The sequence below is a fragment of the Amblyraja radiata genome, chromosome 12 (assembly GCF_010909765.2).
Source record: "Amblyraja radiata isolate CabotCenter1 chromosome 12, sAmbRad1.1.pri, whole genome shotgun sequence".
Lineage (NCBI taxonomy): Eukaryota > Metazoa > Chordata > Chondrichthyes > Rajiformes > Rajidae > Amblyraja > Amblyraja radiata.
In genome coordinates, this window is record NC_045967.1 from 41,316,467 (window position 1) to 41,335,406 (window position 18,940).

General features: G+C 45.6%; 1 protein-coding gene across 2 annotated transcripts in view; it reads left to right on the forward strand.

The window, feature by feature from the left end:
- The first annotated feature begins 3,106 nt into the window (after positions 1-3,106).
- ogt (O-linked N-acetylglucosamine (GlcNAc) transferase) overlaps positions 3,107-18,940 on the forward strand; it is a 74,814-nt gene continuing 58,980 nt past the window's right edge. Inside the window, exon 1 of one of the 2 annotated variants that reach the window (XM_033030618.1) lies at positions 3,107-3,454. In XM_033030618.1, coding sequence (XP_032886509.1) covers positions 3,418-3,454 — 37 coding nt within the window. In that variant the 5' untranslated portion in view covers positions 3,107-3,417. The remainder of the gene's footprint in view (positions 3,455-18,940) is intronic. The other variant, XM_033030617.1, reaches the window with a different exon arrangement.

Here is an 18,940-nt window from a genome sequence, read left to right on the forward strand (position 1 = left end):
GTTGTTTAGAGTCGAAGGTGAAGATTGCAGGATCAATGACAGAGATTCTTGAATCCTCTCTAGCCACAGGCCCGGAAGACTGGAGAGTAACTAATGTTTCAGGAGGGAAGTGAGGATCATCCAGGGATTATAGGATGGCGAACCTCATGTCAATGGAGGAGGGCTGCTCTTGGAGAGGATTATTTGGAAAAGGATTCACTCCCATTTGGAAGAGAATGCGATAATTATACAACATTGCTTTGTCCATGACAGTTTATGCCTTACTAACTTGATTGGGTTATTTTAGGAGGCTGAAGGGCCTGTACATGTGCTGTTCTGCCTATGTGCCATATGTTTTATATAAGCAAATAATTCAAGTATTTACAAAGTTTGCATCCGCACATCTGTCAACTGTGATGCCTCTCTATGCTAATCCTATTTGTCAGTATTGGAACCAAATTTCTCTCTGCCTTTCCTATCCAAGCACTTCAGTTCATAATGTCTGTGCCTGATTGAATGCCTTTAAAAAGTTACCATAGCATATACTTCCACCGGAAGCTTTTTCCAAATGACACTGCCCTCTTTGTGGAAAATCATAGCCTACAAGGTATTTCCAAAACATTTTGATTTTTTTTTTAAATTGTCTCGTGTAGTGAAATACAGTGGAAAATTTTGTTTTGTCTGCTATCCAGGAAAATCATACCATAAAATATTACATCAGGTAGACAATAGACAATAGGTGCAGGAGTAGACCATTCGGCCCTTCGAGCCAGCACCTCCATTCAATGTGATCATGGCTGGTCATCCCCAATCAGTACCCAGTTCCTGCCTTCTCCCGATATAAACCATATAACAATTACAGCACGGAAACAGGCCATCTCGACCCTTCTAGTCCGTGCCGAACACGTATTCTCCCCTAGTCCCATATACCTGCGCTCAGACCATAACCCTCCATTCCTTTCCCGTCCATATAACTATCCAATTTATTTTTAAATGATAAAAACGAACCTGCCTCCACCACCTTCCCTGGAAGCTCATTCCACACAGCCACCACTCTCTGAGTAAAGAAGTTCCCCCTCATGTTACCCCTAAACTTCTGTCCCTTAATTCTCAAGTCATGTCCCCTTGTTTGAATCTTCCCTACTCTCAGTGGGAAAAGCTTATCCACGTCAACTCTGTCTATCCCTCTCATCATTTTAAAGACCTCTATCATGTCCCCCCCTTAACCTTCTGCGTTCCAAAGAATAAAGCCCTAACTTGTTCAACCTTTCTCTGTAACTTAGTTGCTGAAACCCAGGCAACATTCTAGTAAATCTCCCCTGACTCCGCTATGTTTAAGAGCCCTATCTAGCTCTCTCTTGAAAGCATCCAGAGAACCTGCCTCCACCGCCCTCTGAGGCAGAGAATTCCAGACTCACAACTCTCTGTGAGAAAAAGTGTTTCCTCGTCTCCGTTCTAAATGGCTTACTCCTTATTCTTAAACTGTGGCCCCTGGTTCTGGACTTCCCCAACATCGGGAACACGTTTCCTGCCTCTAGCGTGTCCAAACCCTTAACAATCTTACGTTTCAAAACTGCACACAATACTCCAGGTGTGGTCTCACTAGGGCTCTGTACAACTGCAGAAGAGCCTCTTTGCTCCTATATTCAATACCTCTTGTTATAAAGGCCAACATGCCATTCGCTTTCTTCACTGCCTGCTGTACCTGCTAAAGAGAAAACAAATCGAGGTCAGAGTGCACCTGACAGTTGCGGAGAAAGTCCAGTTTTTTTTTAAAGTGCAATGGCCATAACAAAGTAGATTGGAATATCAGGAACTTATCCAAATATGAGACATCCATTCAAGATTGATAATAGCGGGTCCTAAATCTGGTAATACGTGCTAAGTTTTTGTATCTTGTCTGACAAGAGAGGGAAGAAGAGAGAATGATGTAAGGGTATGAAGTATAGATATGGGTGGGAAGGTGTGTTGTGATGGACTGAGCTGCATTCACAATTCTCTGCAATTTCTTGCGGTCTTGGACAGAGCAGTTGCCAAACCAAACTGTGATGCATCTGGATAGGATTATCTTTGATGCATCTGTAGAAATTGGTTTAAAATGCTGAATTTCCTTGAACATCAGTGTGAGAGGAACTTATTGGGTCATGCAGCATCGGTGGAAGGAATGGACCCATGATGTTTCAGGTTGGGACCCTTTCTCAGGTTAATGGAATGGTCTCCCCCCTATTCCAGTATCAGCAGTTTTTTGGAGTCTGCAGAATTTCTCCTTCCCCATTTGCTACCTTACTTGCTGAGTATTTGCAGATTTTTAATTTTATTTAAGAAGTGTTATATATCCATTCACCTTATTCCAACGTGGTTTCATGCTCTTGGGAGTTAAAGGTATACGTTCAAGGTGGGGGGGAAGCAGAAACGGGGTACTTATCAGCCATGATCATATTGAATGGCGGTGCTGCTACTCCTGCACCCATTTTTGTTTTTAAGAAGGGGAAGGGTGCTTGGAGGACGAATATTTGTTTTTCTATCAAATCAGGGCACCTTGCAGTCAAGCTCGTTTAAACCAACGTCTGCACTTCCTTCCGATAAGTTATAGTTGATCCAGTGTCGCCGCAATTAATTTACAGTATTTCTGCTACATATATATTGATCCTATATTTACCATCCTCATTGGTGCATTCATTCATTTCAAAAGCTCTAAAGTGGTGTGTTTAAAAATATAAAATAAAATTCAAGCGTTGGTTATTTTTGTTGTCATTGTTTTTTAAAACAAGGCCCTCGGTCGGCATCCTCCGTCACAACATGGCGACCGCGGCGGTGGCGCGAATATTCTGGACTTTTCCACACAATCACCTTTGTTGCGCATGCGATGACCAGACCGTCGCAATGCTGCCGCGCAGCGATACCAACTGGTAAAGCAGTGGGAAGAGGCAACTTTCATGTTTATAATGCCAAGCCCCTTCCGCGAAAAGGTTATGAATTGTGAAATTAATTAATCCGTTCAGAACAGGAAAATCACATTGCTTGGATTCTCAGTAGTGAAAACAAATTCATCGGATAAGGGGCAGAAGTTTGAACATTGGCGTTAAAAGCGACGGGGTTATTGTTTCGTGAGATTGAGGACTCTTTGCTGTGAAAGTAGTCCGGAGCTACCGCCAGCTCCCCGGAGGTGACGGCGAGTTTACAGTCTCGGTGCGAGCATCATTCAGGGCCGGGCATCGGCAATCGGCAATGTGGCAATAGGAACAGAGAAATTGTGGCCGAAAATCGGATTATTAGTGGACACGGGTCCGTGGTAACGGAGTGTTGGGGGAGGAAGAGTATAAAGCGAAGGCCTTTTCATAGTGTCTGGGCCCTTGGCTTCGGGCGTAGCCTCTGATCGGAAGGAAAACTCTCCCCTAGTGGAAGCGGCCCGGAACGAGGAAAACCCCGGACAGGCAAATGGCGGCGTCGGTCGGCGGTGTGGCCGATAGCACAGGTGAGAAAGCACAGAGGAGATCAGGATCAATTTGGGCCTCAATCTAATGACGAAGTTGCTTTCCTGTGTGCAACCAGGCATTCAGCTTCTGATTGCTTATACAGAGCTACGTAAATCAGAGATAGGCACAAAAAGCTGGAGCACGTCCGGAGAGCAGCATCTCGAGAGAAGGAATGGGTGACGTTTCGGGTCGAGATCCTTCTTCAGAAGTAATCAGAACTACATTTCATTGTGGATAAGAGAGGCACTGGAATCAAGATCAAAACACAAAGTGTTGGAGGAAAAAAAAAGCTTTTCACGGTGCATAGGTACGCGTGACACTAAACAGCGGGTTAGGTGGCATCTAAATACGATCAAATAGAACAAGTTATCCTACAACTTTAGGCTGTGCACGCCATATGCAAGAAGAAGAAGAAGGTGGCATCTGGAGAGAAAGGATATTTCATTGGTGGAATGGGAACTATTGGATAACGACCACTTTTAAGGAAGCGGGAGAATAGAACATGGGGACTATTTAAGCTACTTTGGAAATGGTTTCATGAGCGTGGAAACTAATTGGAAAAGGTTCATCTTGTTCTCCAATTAATTTTACAGAGTATTAGATGTACATAAACGTCGAATGCATAAAACGTGATCTAAGATTAATGAAATCTAGACTGGTGAATAAAATGATGTATGTTTCATAAAATTAGCAGGGATTCATAAGCACAGAATAATATAACTAAACTAAAACCAGTTTTAGTTGGTCAAGCAACATCTCTGGAGAACATGGAGAGATGACCTTTGGGATTGGAGGTCTCGACCCCAAACTTCATGGTCTCCAGAGATGCTGCCTGACTTGTTGAGGCACTTCAGCACTTTGTCTTTTTTTGGAAACCAGTTCCTGCAGTTCCTTGCGTCTCCATTACAATATATTTGTTGATCTGTATTTGCAAATACTTTGTTTTACAACCGTGTACAGGAATCACAAAACCTTTTTTTTAATCAGTATTTCAATAGATGGGGTTAATTGGAAGATGCTGCTCTAGGTCTCTTTAGAAAAATAAATTGACTCAAAAATGTTTGTACTGATAAATCTCATCCTGGATCTTTGAATATTCATGTTGGATTATGTTTTACCCTTTATTTACAAATGTTCTGTGCTTCAAACTTGTGCAGGTTGCAACTAATCAAATTGTAATTTCAACTCTGCAAACCTGCCTACTTCAAAAAATCTTTAATCTCCATGTTTATTGTTAATTTATCTTATCCTTGAAAATATTCAAAGATTCTTATGTATACTATTTGGAGAACTTTGTTGGGAAGTCTCCAGAACTAGACAAGAAAAAATTACGGTTGTAGATGAACTCCTAAATTACAATTAAAACACAAAGTACTTGGTGCTATAACTCCAGGATAAACGCTCAACTAAGAAAACCAAGCCCAAAACCAAAGTATTATGTACCTAAATACACCAACTTACAATAAATGACTTCAAATGCAAAAAACCCCCAGCTACCTACATTTTAATTGTTTAACCCCCCCCCCCCCCCCCTTCCTCCCAACAAATCCTGTACATCATTGGGGTTATCAAGTGGGCACCTTGTTCTACATAGGGGCCGTAACGCATGTCTGAACGGATGGCGGGCCACATCAATCATATGTTCACATCATCTCGCCCCGGATGGCAGGCATCAAATCACATGTTCCCATAGATCCCACCCCTTTGTCTGTCCTGAAGGCGGTGGCTCAAATACTCCCATTCACTTGTCCCCAGCCTATTGACAAACTATCCCGACAGCGAAGCCCAGACATAGAAGGTGCATGGCGATGCTGGCGGCTTTGCGCAGGATGCGATACAGCCAGAACTCGGGCACTCGGCGACTCCACAATTGCAGCCGCAAGCGCAGACTTCCTTGCGTCACCGCGCCTGGGCGCCTCGGGCTCGGGAGGTATTGGAGATGAAGGAAGTATGCGGGCCGGATGATTACCGGAAAAACAAAACGCCTGCGGGCCGGATGATTTTGGGTTACGGGCCACATTCAATAGACAATAGGTGCAGGAGTAGGCCATTCGGCCCTTCGAGCCAGCACATTCAATGTGATCATGGCTGATCATCCCCTATCAGTACCCCGTTCCTGCCTTCTCCCCATATCTCCTGACTCCGCTATCTTTAAGAGCCCTATCTAGCTCTCTCTTGAAAGTATCCAGAGAACCGCCCTCTGAGGCAGAGAATTCCACAGACTCGCAACTCTTTGTGAGAAAAAATGTTTCCTCGTCTCCGTTCTAAATGGCTTACTCCTTATTCTTAAACTGTGGCCCCTGGTTCTGGACTCCCCCAACATCGGGAACACGTTTCCTGCCTCTAGCGTGTCCAAACCCTTAACGATCTTATGTGTTTCAATGAGATGCCCTCTCATCCTTCTAAACTCCAGAGTGTACAAGCCCAGCTGCTCCATTCTCTCAACATATGACAGTCCCGCCATCCCGGGAATTAACCTTGTAAACCTACGCTGCACTCCCTCAATAGCAAGAATGTCCTTCCTCAAATTAGGGGACCAAAACTGCACACAATACTCCAGGTGTGGTCTCACTAGGGCTCTGTACAACTGCAGAAGGACCTCTTTGCTCCTATACGCGACTCCTCTTGTTATAAAGGCCAACTTGCCATTCGCTTTCTTCACTGCCTGCTGTACCTGCATGCTTACTTTCATAGACTGATGACCAAGGACCCCCAGATCCCGTTGTACTTCCCCTTTTCCCAACGTTTAGATAGTAATCTGCCTTCCTGTTTTTGATCCCAAAGTGGATAACCTCACATTTGTCCACATTAAACTTCATCTGCCATGCATCTGCCCACTCTCCCAACCTGTCCAAGTCACCCTGCATTCTCATAGCATCCTCCTCACAGTTCACACTGCCACGCAGCTTTATGTCATCTGCAAATTTGCTAATGTTACTTTGAATCCCTTCATTCAAATCATTGATGTATATTGTAAATAGCTGCGGTCCCAGCACCCACTAGTCACTGCCTGCCATTCTGAAAGGGACCCGTTAATCCCTACTCTGTGTTGCCTGTCTGCCAACCAATTTTCTATCCATGTCAGCAGTCTACCCCTAATACCATGTGCCCTAATTTTGCCCACTAATTTTGTATGTGGGACCTTATCAAATGCTTTCTGAAAGTCCAGGTACACCACATCCACTGGCTCTCCCTTGTCCATTTTCCTAGTTACATCCTCAAAAAAATCCAGAAGATTAGTGAGCATGATTTCCCCTTCGTAAGTCTATGCTGACTCGGACCGATCCTGTTACTGCTATCCAAATATGCCACTATTTCATCTTTTATGATTGACTCCAGCATATTCCCCACCACCGATGTCAGGCAACTGGTCTATAATTCCCTGTTTTGTCATTCCCACCTTTCTTAAAAATTGGGCTAACATTAGCTACCCTCCAATCCACAGGAACTGATCCTGAATCTATAGAACATTGGAAAATGATCACCAATACGTCCACGATTTCTAGAGCCACTTCTTTAAATACCCAGGGAATTTATCAGCCTTCAGTCCCATCAGTCTACCCAACACCATTTCCTGCCTAATGTGGATTTCCTTCTGTTCCTCCGTCACCCCAGATCCTCTGGCCACTAGTACATCAGGAAGATTGTTTGTGTCCTCCTTAGTGAAGACGGATCAAAGTACCTGTTCAACTCATCTGCCATTTCCTTGTTCCCCATAATAAATTCACCCTTTTCAGTCTTCAAGGTCTTTGGTCTTAACTAATTTTTTCCTCTTCACATACCTAAACAAAGCTTTTACTATCCTCCTTTATATTCTTGGCTGGCTTACCTTCGCACCTCATCTTTTCTCCCCGTATTGGCTTTTTAGTTATCTTCTGTTGCTCTTTAAACGTTACCCAATCCTCTGGCTTCCCATCTTTGCTATGTTGTACTTCTTCTCTTTTCTTTTTATACTGTCCCTGACTTCCCTTGTCAGCCACCGTTGCCACTTACTCCCCTTGGAATCTTTCTTCCTCTTTGGAATGAACTGATCCTGCACCTTCTGTATTATTCCCAGAAATACCTGCCATTGTTGTTCTACTATCATCCCTGCTAGGGTATCTTTCCAGTCAACTTTGGCCAGCTCCTCCCTCATGGCTCCATAGTCCCCTTTGTTCAATTGTAACACTGACCCCTCCGTTTACCCCTCCCCCTCTCAAATTGTAGATTAAAACATCATATTATGGTCACTACCTCCTTAAAGCTTCTTAACCTCAAGTTCCGTTATCAAATCTGGTTCATTACACAACACTAAATCCAGAATTGCCTTCAGCCTGGTAGGCTCCAGCACAAGCTACTCTAAGAATCCATCACGGAGGCACTCCACAAACTATCTTTCTTGGGGTCCAGTACCTACATGATTTACCCAGTCTACCTGCATGTTGAAATCCCCCAAAACAACCGTAATATTACCTTCTCCAGCAAATCTACCTATTGCATTGCTCTGCTGCCGCTGACATTTGCTTTACAGCCTGACGCAAACTCTGTCCGCGAATTCCAAGTGCTCCAAACAGCGACGTGGTTGATCTCGCTATGAAACTGCTACAACCCACTTCTACTGGACGTACTCTTGCTCTTCATCCTCGCTGCTCAACTTCTGCTGCCAACTACATATCTAAGCCTTTTCCTTTCATAAGCCTCATCCACCAAGTCAGTTCTATAAAATACATTATCCGCAGACTAACTAACCATATAATACTATATCAGGCCTCAAACTAGTGGTAATTATTTCCTGCAGAACAACAAGCTTTCCTCTTAAATCAAGATTCAAGAGAGTTTATTGTCATGTGTCCAAGATAGGACAATGAAATCTACCCGCATCTCCCAGTCATTGGCTCCCTGTAACTGGCCTGACTCATGCCTATCTGCAAACTTCCCTCCTCTACCTTTCTCTCCCTCACTGACAAAACAAATTGTTACACTCCCAGTCCTGATACCTACTGAATTTATCTGTACTCTCCTCTCAATTGCTGCAGCTATGCACTTTAATACCTAGTTATGACGCCAAGTATACCGACCCTAGTCCTACATCCTGATAAAATATGCCTCAACGTTGCCACCTCAACACAAGGGACACGCCGGGTCCCCACCTATCCATTGTTTAATGTTCTGCGGTGATGGCAGCACATTATAAATTGCCCGTGTAAGGAAACTTACAAGACTCGCCTCCATGCACCACAGGTCCCTCCAGCTAAACATCCTCTTTTCTACACTTTCCCAGTTCATCCACTGTCCCTGCTTAACCTAAGCTACTGCCCTAACACATCTCACTGCCTTCTCCTGAAGACGTACCTGCTCTACAACCAATTTCCTTCTCTCAGTTGGACCTGCCATACTCCACACTGGTTTCCCTGTGCTGAGCTGTGGGCTGAGCATCGAAAATGTGTCTAGAATTTAACTTTCGTGACCCATGTCTCGGAACTACATGAAATTTTGCATAGATTTAGATCAAATCTAATTGAGAAGGAAGTCATAACTCGTCAGTGCCAAAAGTTGCACATTAATTAATTATAATTAGAACATGCGATCGAAAAGGTAACCGCCATCTAGTGTCCGATGCCCATATTACACCATGGGGAGCCTAATTCCGTGCTGCGGTCTATTTAAACCATATATTGTTATACCATATATATATATACGTCATATATATGATGTGAATATGACTGTAATCATATATAATTATGTATAATTATATTATATAAAAATAATACAATGAATATAATTGTGAGTGGGTGTTTTGAATGAGAGTGCCGCAGAGGTCCGGCTCCTGATCCAGTCTATTTAATGGGTGAGGACAGTTCCAGTGGTTTCCCCCGTTTACTGAACCTCACGGACTGCCAGTGTGCCAGGCTTGGGGGTAGGCTAAGGCTTCTTCGACTGACAGGAAAACTCGCCCCCCTTCCAGAGCTGCCCACGGCTGGAGCTGGAGCCGTTTTGGGACTGGCTGCCGCCTCCGTACGTGTGGGCGCGCAGCGCGTCCACCTTGGCCAGCATGCCCTTCTCGATCATCGTGGTGGGGAGCAGCACTGCCCTGCACGCCGCCCGGGCCACCTTCAGCACCCCATAGCACCGGCTCCGTCAGTCCGCCTGCTCGCTCGCTGCAACACCAGCCTATCGACAGCCCGACTGACCACTCGCAGCCCCCTCCGGCCGTCTGACCACTCGCAGCCCCCACCGGCCATCCGACCACTCTCAGCACCCACCGGCGGCCCGACAGCCCGACCGATCCTCCACAGCATCCATCGGCCTACCAACAGTCTGATCGACTGACTGACCGACCGACCAAAATCCTAATCCTAACCCTAGCTCTACATTTGTTTTTTTTTAATTTTTTTTTTTTTTTAAATATTTTATTTTATTAGAAGTAAGTACAGTCATATGGCACCAAAGTGCCTAATATATATTTTCATAATACATTTTATGTACAACTTCTTTTTTTTTTTTGTTACACTGAAAAAAGATTAGAATAAGAAAAATAAGTTAGATAGTAAAGGATAGAAAGATGTGAAATATATAGTGTGTGAAAAAAGAAAACGAGTAAATGAAGAAAGTTGAGAGAGAGAATAGAGAAAAGAAAAGAAAAAAAGAGGAGATCATTATTTATAGTCTTGACCAACCCTCGTCCAGTCCTGAAACAGTTATTTTTTACAATTGTGTTGCACCATATGATTCCAAAAAAACGACGAATGGAGACCAACTCGTTATGAATTGGTCTGATTTATCCATTAGGAGGAATCGCATTTCCTCAAGATGAGCGGTGTCCAACATACTTGCAATCCACATTTTAAGCGTTGGTATTGATGTACCCTTCCAAAATTTAAAAATTAATTTTTTTGCTATTATTAAACCATAGTTAAGGAATAGATTTTGAGATGTGTTCAATTTATTCCCATCTTCCATTACGCCAAATATAATCATTTCAGTATTAGGTTCCATTCTTGTCTTGAATAATTTTGTAAATATTTCAAAAATATCATTCCAAAATCTATAAAGTTTTATGCAGGAGACTAAGGAGTGTGTTATAGTTGCCTTTTGGGCTAGACATTTATCACAAGTGGCGGATATATTTGGATAAAATTTGTTCAATCTTGTTTTTGAATAATATAATCTATGTACAATTTTAAATTGAATTAAATTATGTCTTACATTAATTGAACATTTGTGAATATATATCAGGTATTTTTCCCATTTAACCTTCGTAATTTTTATCATTAGTTCCCGTTCCCACTCTTCTCTAAGTACCTCTGTCGATGGTAGGTCTATATTTAGAATACTATTATATAAATATGATATTAATTTTTGTGAGTCAGCTTCAATATTCATTGCCTCTTCACTGACCGATCCTCCACAGCATCCATCGGCCTACCAACAGACTGATCGACTGACTGACCGACCGACCAAAATCCTAATCCTAACCCTAGCTCTACATTTGTTATTTATCATTTTTATTTAACAGTTCACATCATAACTTTATAAAGATAAATCAATTGAAAAACAAAATAATCAGCAAGGTTAGCATTACCTTTATTCCTTGGAAACCTTGTTATTGTTTTGAGATAATTAGGAGGCAGCCATGATCCCAGTGTCCTCACTGCCAAGCGACCATAAAACAAAGCGTGGGATTGGTCAATTTGCGTCCGACCTCAATGTCAAACGTGCACTGATTGAACAATTACTACTCTGAAAATTTGAGGTTTTTCCTCATATATTTAAAAAATGTGCAGGTTTAGGTCTTGACGAGAGTTTCAGGTATGATTTATATAATATTTTTACACAATATGTTAAAAATTCAGCTAGTTCCGTGAGTTGGGTCACGAACTTGAACGAAAACGGTCCTCGGCCCACAGCCTATTTCCCTTGCTGCACCCTACCAACAATGTCCGTATGCTTCAGAGCTTCTTGTGCTTCTTCTACTGCCTGCTTTGAGCTCCACTTCTTCCCTCTAGTTACATTTGGCACCAGATTACTAACTAAGGTATCCTTACTCCCTCGATAGACACAAAAAGCTGGAGTAACTCAGGTAGCATCTCTGGAGAGAAGGAATGGGTGACGTTTCGGGTCGAGACCCTTCTTCTGACTCTTACTCCCTGAAAATTTCTCTACCCTTTCTAATCTGTCAGTAACATCCTTTCTAAGTTGCTGAACCTGTTCATTGTCATCCAACTTCCTGTTATACCACCTACCCAATCTTTTAACTGGTTTCTTCATTATAGACGGGATTTTTTCTTCATTTACACAGAACCTTTTCTCTACAACCTTCCCTCTTGCCAAAGAAATACTCTGTGACTTACTAGGCTTAATCTTCAATCTAGCCCATTTACGATTATCATTGAACTTCTCTAACAACCTTCTTGCACAAGCTACTGTTGCGGTCACCAAGGTCATATCATCCATATAGGCCCTGATTGGAGGGAGGCACAGTCCGTCCTTCCTGCCACTGTGATGCTCTAATCACTAGTTACATCGCCATTGTAAACGCTAACGGAGAAATAGTACACCCTGCCATAATGACCATCTCTAGTCTTTGCTATGCTGTCGTAAAGTCTGCTGTACTAAAACACATTCGGACATCTTAGAAATATGCTATCACTCAATTGCTAGAATGCTGCATTTTCTTAGACATTTATTTCACTACACAAATGTTGGATATGATGGTGGATGTAACAAGCAAATACATTTTGTGCCTGGGATCAGGCTATGCTTTAGTCATTCAAGTAGCGGGAAGAGAAACTATTGTGATTCTCGAGAGAGAGAGAAAAGATTAAGTAATTTCCTTACCGCCGAATGACAGGATGGTCAGAGGAGAATGACTTACTTTTACAGTCATTTGATATTGTTGCAGATAGTTGTTCAGGGTGGACTTCTCATGCCGATGTGCAAGATATGTGAAATATTGTGCCAATTGAACAGTTATTATTATGTAGAATCAGATTCAGATTCAACTTTAATTGTCATTGTCAGCGTACAGTACAGAGACAACGAAATGCAGTTAGCATCTCCCTGGAAGAGCGACATAGAATATGATTTCAATAAATAAATCTATTTACATGCATACAGTCATAGTGTTTTTCCTGTGGGAGGAGTGTCGGGGGGGGGGGGGGGGGAAAGGGTGATTGGCAGTCACCGAGGTACATTGTTGAGTAGTGTGACAGCCGCAGGGAAGAAGATGTTCCTGGACCTGCTGGTCCGGCAACGGAGAGACCTGTAGCGCCTCCCGGATGGTAGGAGGGTAAACAGTCCATTGTTGGGGTGAGAGCAGTCCTTGGCGATGCTGAGCGCCCTTCGCAGACAACGCTTGCTTTGGACAGACTCAATGGAGGGGAGCGAGGAACCGGTGATGCGTTGGGCAATTTTCACCACCCTCTGCAGTGCTTTCCGGTCGGAGACAGAGCAGTTGCCATACCAAACTGTGATACAGTTGGTAAGGATGCTCTCGATGGTGCAGTGGTAGAAGTTCACCAGAATCTGAGGAGACATGTGGACCTTCTTCAGTCTCCTCAGGAAGAAGATACGCTGGTGAGCCTTCTTGACCAGAGTTGAGGTATTGTGGGTCCAAGAGAGGTAATCGGAGATGTTGACCCCCAGGAACCTGAAGCTGGAAACACGTTCCACCTCCGTCCCGTTGATGGGGGTGTGCGTGCCGCCCCTAGACTTCCTGAAGTCTTCTTGGAGTTAAGGGCCAGGTTGTTGTCAGCGCACCATGTTGCTAGGAGCTGGACCTCCTCCCTATAGGCCGACTCATCGTTGTTGCTGATGAGGCCAATCACCGTTGTATCATCTGCATACTTGATGATGGTGTTAGTACAAGGTACAGGTGTGCAATCGTAGGTGAAGAGGGAGTAGAGGAGGGGGCTCAGCACACAGCCCTGTGGAATGCCGGTGTTCAGGGTGAGGGTTGAAGAGGTGTGCTTGTCTAACCTAACAGACTAGGGTCTGTTGGTTAGAAAGTCCAGTATCCAGTTGCAGAGGGAGGGGTCGATGCCCAGGTTACCGAGTTTGGTGATCAGTTTAGAGGGTATAATGGTGTTGAATGCTGAGCTATAATCGATGAACAGCATTCTTACGTAAGTGTCTCTATTGTCGAGGTGGGAGAGGGCGGAGTGAAGTGCCGTTGAGATGGCATCCTCCGTGCTCCTGTTCTTGCAGTAGGCAAACTGATAGGGATCCAATGTGGGGGGTAGGCAGCCTTTAAGGTGTGCCAGGACCAGCCTCTCGAAGCACTTGGTGATGATGGGAGTAAGTGCAACTGGGCGGAAGTCGTTGAGACTTGCCGCAGTGGAGTGTTTTGGCACTGGCACGATGGAGGTGGTTTTAAGGCACGTGGGGACAACTGCTTGGGCAAGTGACAGGTTGAAGATGTCAGTCCAGACATCTGTCAGCTGCGCAGTACAGGCCCTGAGGACGCGCCCGGGGTTGCCGTCAGGACCAGCAGCCTTACGTGCATTAGTCCTACTCAGTGCCACGTACACGTCGTAGGGGGTGAGTGTGAGGGGTTGGTGATCAGCAGGGAGCACAGCCTTGATGGCTGTCTCTAGATTGTCCCTGTCAAAGCGGCCATAGAAGTGGTTAAGCTCCTCAAGGAAGGAGGCGTCGCTGGATGTGGGGGTGGTGTTGGTGGGTCTATAGTCCGTGATGGCCTGGATGCCTTGCCACACGCGTCGGGGGTCGGAGTTGTTGTTGAAGTGCTCCTCAATCCTGAGCTTATGGCAGTGCATGGCCTTCTTGATGCCCCTCTTCAGGTTAGCCCTGGATGAACTGTAGGCTCGAGCATCGCCTGACCTGAAAGCGGTGTTCCGTGCTTTCAGCAGTAGCCTGACCTCGCTGTTCATCCATGGCTTCTGATTCGGGAATATGGTCACCCGTTTGAGGGAGGTGACACTATTGATGGTGGAGTTTATAAAGTCCAGAACAGAGGATGTGTAGGAATCAATGTCCGTGTGGGAGTCAAGGGAGGAAACAAGGAACTATAGATGTTGATTTACATAAATGGGCACCAAGCGCTGTAGTAACTCAGTGGGTCAGGAAACATCTTTGGGGAACATGGATAGGTGACTTTTAACCTAAACTAGACTAAGTGGGTCCCTGTCACACAGGAGGCTTGGTCCCCCAACGCAATATTCTACCACTCACCCATAGCCCCCAACTGCACAGGCGCAGCTCATTTCCCCTCATCCCTAGCACTCTCTGCCCCTCCTCCACTCTCCCTTTTCTTTTCCCTCACCTCCTCCCCACCCCCAATCCTTCCCTCACCTCTCTCTTCCTCTCCTTTCCCCTACCCTCAGTCACTCCCTCCCTCCCACCATAACACCTCTCCCTATCCCTCTATCCCCCATCTCCCCACTCCTCACCCACTATCCCTCCTCACCAACCCACTACCCTCCTCTCCCTCTATTCCCCACTCCCTACCTCCCCCACTTTCCCCCTCCTCTACTCCCCCTCCTCTCCCTCTATTCCCCCCTCCTACCCCATTCTCCCTCCTCGCCTCCGCCCTCTTCTTTTCCCTCTCCTCTTCCCCTCCCCAAATCCATCCCACACCTCTCCCTCTCCTTTCCCCTACCCTCAGTCACTCCCTCCCTCCCTCCCTCCATAACTCCTCTCCCTCTATCCCCTCTCCTTCCCCACTCTCCCTCCCCAGAATCTTGAGGTTGCCGCTCCTCTCCCTTCTTGCGTGCCCCGGAGGAGCATCAGCTGTCGGGCCCGGTAGCACCAGCAGCTACAGCCGCGCCGGCATGTGGGCGGGAGGGGTGGGGGGGGGGGGGGGGGAAGAGCCATGGGGTGAGGGGGGTAACACGGGGGATGGGGCAGGAGCCAGCAAGAGGGACCAGAGGGGAAAGGGGTGGAGCTGCGGGGCGTGGTGATGGCGGTGCGTTTGGGACTCACAGCAGGCGCTGGATGCTCTCCTTCCCCGGGATCAGACTCTCCGCTTTCCGTTTGGCGACATTGCCGGGCTGCTTCAGATCCCTCCGAAAGTCAGTGTGGGGGGGTGGAAGAGAGCACGGAGAAAAGACAAGGCAGAGGGGCGGTATCACGGGGGCAGGAGCCAGTGAGGGGGCTGTAGCTGACGGTGCGCTGAGGACTCACCCCAGGCGCTTTTCTCTGGACGTTCTGCGCCGGGATCCGAGTCTCCGTTTTCCGCCTTGCGACATCTCCGACACCGCATCTGGTTGGAGACCAGGCCACCCAGAGCCTCCTTCAGCTCCAGTAGAGTCTCCGTTTTCCGTTTGGCGACATCGGCGACATCTCCGTGCCAGGCGGGGTTGGGCGGGGCCGCTTCAGGTCCCTCTGGACCTTCTGTCTGGTTGGAGATCTCCGCCGGCCATCCAGAGCCTCCCTCAGCTCCAGTAAAGACGCGATGTCGCAGGAAGTGGCGGACCGTCACGCGAAGTGACAGGAGAACAGACCAATCCACGGGGCGCCGACTGGCAGGAGAGGAGATCTATTTGCGCACACGCGATTTTTAAACTCTCGATAACTTTTACATTAGACCCCCGATCAGAACGAAACTTGGTGCACTCGCAGCAGAGGAGAACGGTGAGTACGCTGGCGAAAAATCGTAGCGCTGCCGTGTATCGTTTTTACGCAAGTAGAAATATCCCGCAAACCAAAAGATAACAAGATCAGAGTTTTAGTTATGGTTAGAAGATATAGATAGATAAAGGAAGAGGTCACGGAGTACTTAGAAGTTCACGATAAAATAGGCTGCAGTCACCATGGTTTTGTGAAGGGGAGGTGCTTGACAAATTTGCTGGAATTCTTTGAAGAAGTAAATAGCAGGACAGACAAACTAGAATCAGTAGATGTTGTTTACTTAGATTTTCAGAAAGGCTTGGATAAAGTGCCACATGTGAGGCTGCTAAGGAAGATGAGAGCCCACGGAACAAAGGGCAAATACTAGCATGGATAGCTGGTGATTGCCCTCATCAGCAACAACGATGAGTCGGCCTATAGGGAGGAGGTCCAGCTCCTAGCAGCATGGTGCGCTGACAACAACCTGGCCCTTAACACCAAGAAGACCAAGGAGCTCATTGTAGACTTCAGGAAGTCTAGTGGCGGCACGCACACCCCCATCCACATTAACGGGACGGAGGTGGAACGCGTTTCCAGCTTCAGGTTCCTGGGGGTCAACATCTCCGATGATCTCTCTTGGACCCACAATACCTCAACTCTGGTCAAGAAGGCTCACCAGCGTCTCTTCTTCCTGAGGAGACTAAAGAAGGTCCATCTGTCTCCTCAGATTCTGGTGAACTTCTACCGCTGCACCATCGAGAGCATCCTTACCAACTGTATCACAGTTTGGTATGGCAACAGCTCTGTCTCCGACCGGAAAGCACTGCAGAGGGTGGTGAAAATTGCCCAATGCATCACCGGTTCCTCACTCCCCTCCATTGAGTCTGTCCAAAGCAAGCGTTGTCTGCGAAGGGCGCTCAGCATCGCCAAGGACTGCTCTCACCCCAACCACAGACTGTTTACCCTCCTACCGTCCAGGAGGCGCTACAGGTCTCTCCGTTGCCGGACCAGCAGGTCCAGGAACAGCTTCTTCCCTGCGGCTCAACACTGTACCTCGGTGATTGCCAATCAACCCCCCCCCCGGACACTCCTCCCACCAGGAAAAAATTACTATGACTGTTTGCACGTAAACAGATTTATTTATTGCTCATATTTATGTCGCTCTTCTAGGGAGATGCTAACTGCATTTCGTTGTCTCTGTACTGTACACTGCACAATGACAATAAAGTTGAATCTGAATCTGAATCTGGTTAGCTCGATGGCAGAAGACAAAGAATAGCAATAAAGGGGTATTTTTCTGGTTGGCTGCCAGTGATTAGCGGAGTTCCGCAGGGGTCGCTACTCTTCACGTTGTATATTGATTTGGACGTGGGGATTGAAGGCTTTGTGGCCAAGTTTGCAGTTGATACGAAAATAGGTGGGGCGGCAGGTAGTGTAGAGAGAAAGCAAGGACTGTGCAGAAGGACTTGGACAGGTTGGGAGAGTGGGCAGAGAAGTGATAGATGGAATATAGAGTAACAAAGTGTGGAATCATGTATTTTGGTAGTAGGAATAAAGGCATAGACTATTTTCTAAATGAGGAGAGAATCCAGAAATTGGAGGTGCACAGGACTTGGGAGTGCTGTTGCAGGATTCCTAAAAAGTCAATCTGCAAGTCGAATCAGTAATATAGAAAGCAAACTCAGTGCTAGCATTTATTTCAAGAGGACTTTTATACAAAAACAGGGATGTAATGTTGAGGGTCTATAAGGTGTTGGTAAGGCCGCATTTGGAATATTGTGAGCCGTTTTAGGCACCATATCAGACGAAGGATGTGCTGGCTCTGGAGAGGGTCCAGAGGGGTTTATAAGATTGATCTCAGGAATGAATAGGTTAACCTATGATGAATATTTGTCGGCACTGGGCCTGTCTTCGCTGGAGTTTAGAAGAATGAGGGGGACCTCATTGAAAGATACAGAATAGTGAAAGGCTTGGATAGAGTGGATATGGAGAGGATGTTTCCACTAGTGGGAGAGTCTAGAACTAGAGGTCATAGCCAAAGAATTAAAGGGTGTTCTTTTGAGAAGGAGATGAGAAATTTATTTTGTCAGAGGGTGGTGAATCTGTGGAATTCTTTGCCACAGAAGGCTGTGGAGGCCAAGTCAGTGGATATTTTTAAGGCAGAGATAGATTCTCGGCCGAAAACGTCACCCATTCCTTCTCTCCAGAAATGCTGCCTGCCCCGCTGAGTTACTTCAGCTTTTTGTGTCTATCTTCGTTTTTAACCAGCATCTGCAGTTCCTTCCTACATAGATAGATTCTTGATTAGTACAGATGTCAGAGGTTATGGGGTGAAGGCAGGTGAATTGGGTTAGGAGGGTGAGATAGATTAGCCAAGGTTGAATGGTGGACTTGATGGGCTGAATGGCCTAATTCTGCTCCTATCACTTATGACCTTATGTTATTGAGTTAATGTAATTTTTAGACCCATAGTAACGGTTTATTTTAAATCGTGTCACTTTTTGACAATTGCCCTCATTCTTTCTCCCCTTGTTTGTCAGTACAAACATTTTGCTTTACTTTACTTCGAGGTGATGTCTCCATTTTGTTGTTCCTTTCGATCCATTTGAAATCCTTTACCATTTCTGCAAACCAGCAGCATCATGTTTTTGACAGCTTCTGGTTTGCAATCTTAGGACATGTCGTCCCTTTAATTTAAAGATTCTCTCAACTGTAGATTATAGGTTTATAATCTAAATTGCCTTTATTGCTCTCTGGTAACAATGAGTTGAATTGTGAAATGTTGACTGATGAAAATACTGACGTTAATCACTAAGGCAGGTTTATCACAAATAAAGTTAAAGTACAACATTAGAGAAATCACAGCAGAGAAGCTGAGTGTTTGTAGAACTGGTTTATGTGGCCAGTGTAGTTTCAATTCTGGCTTAAAATGGCACGAT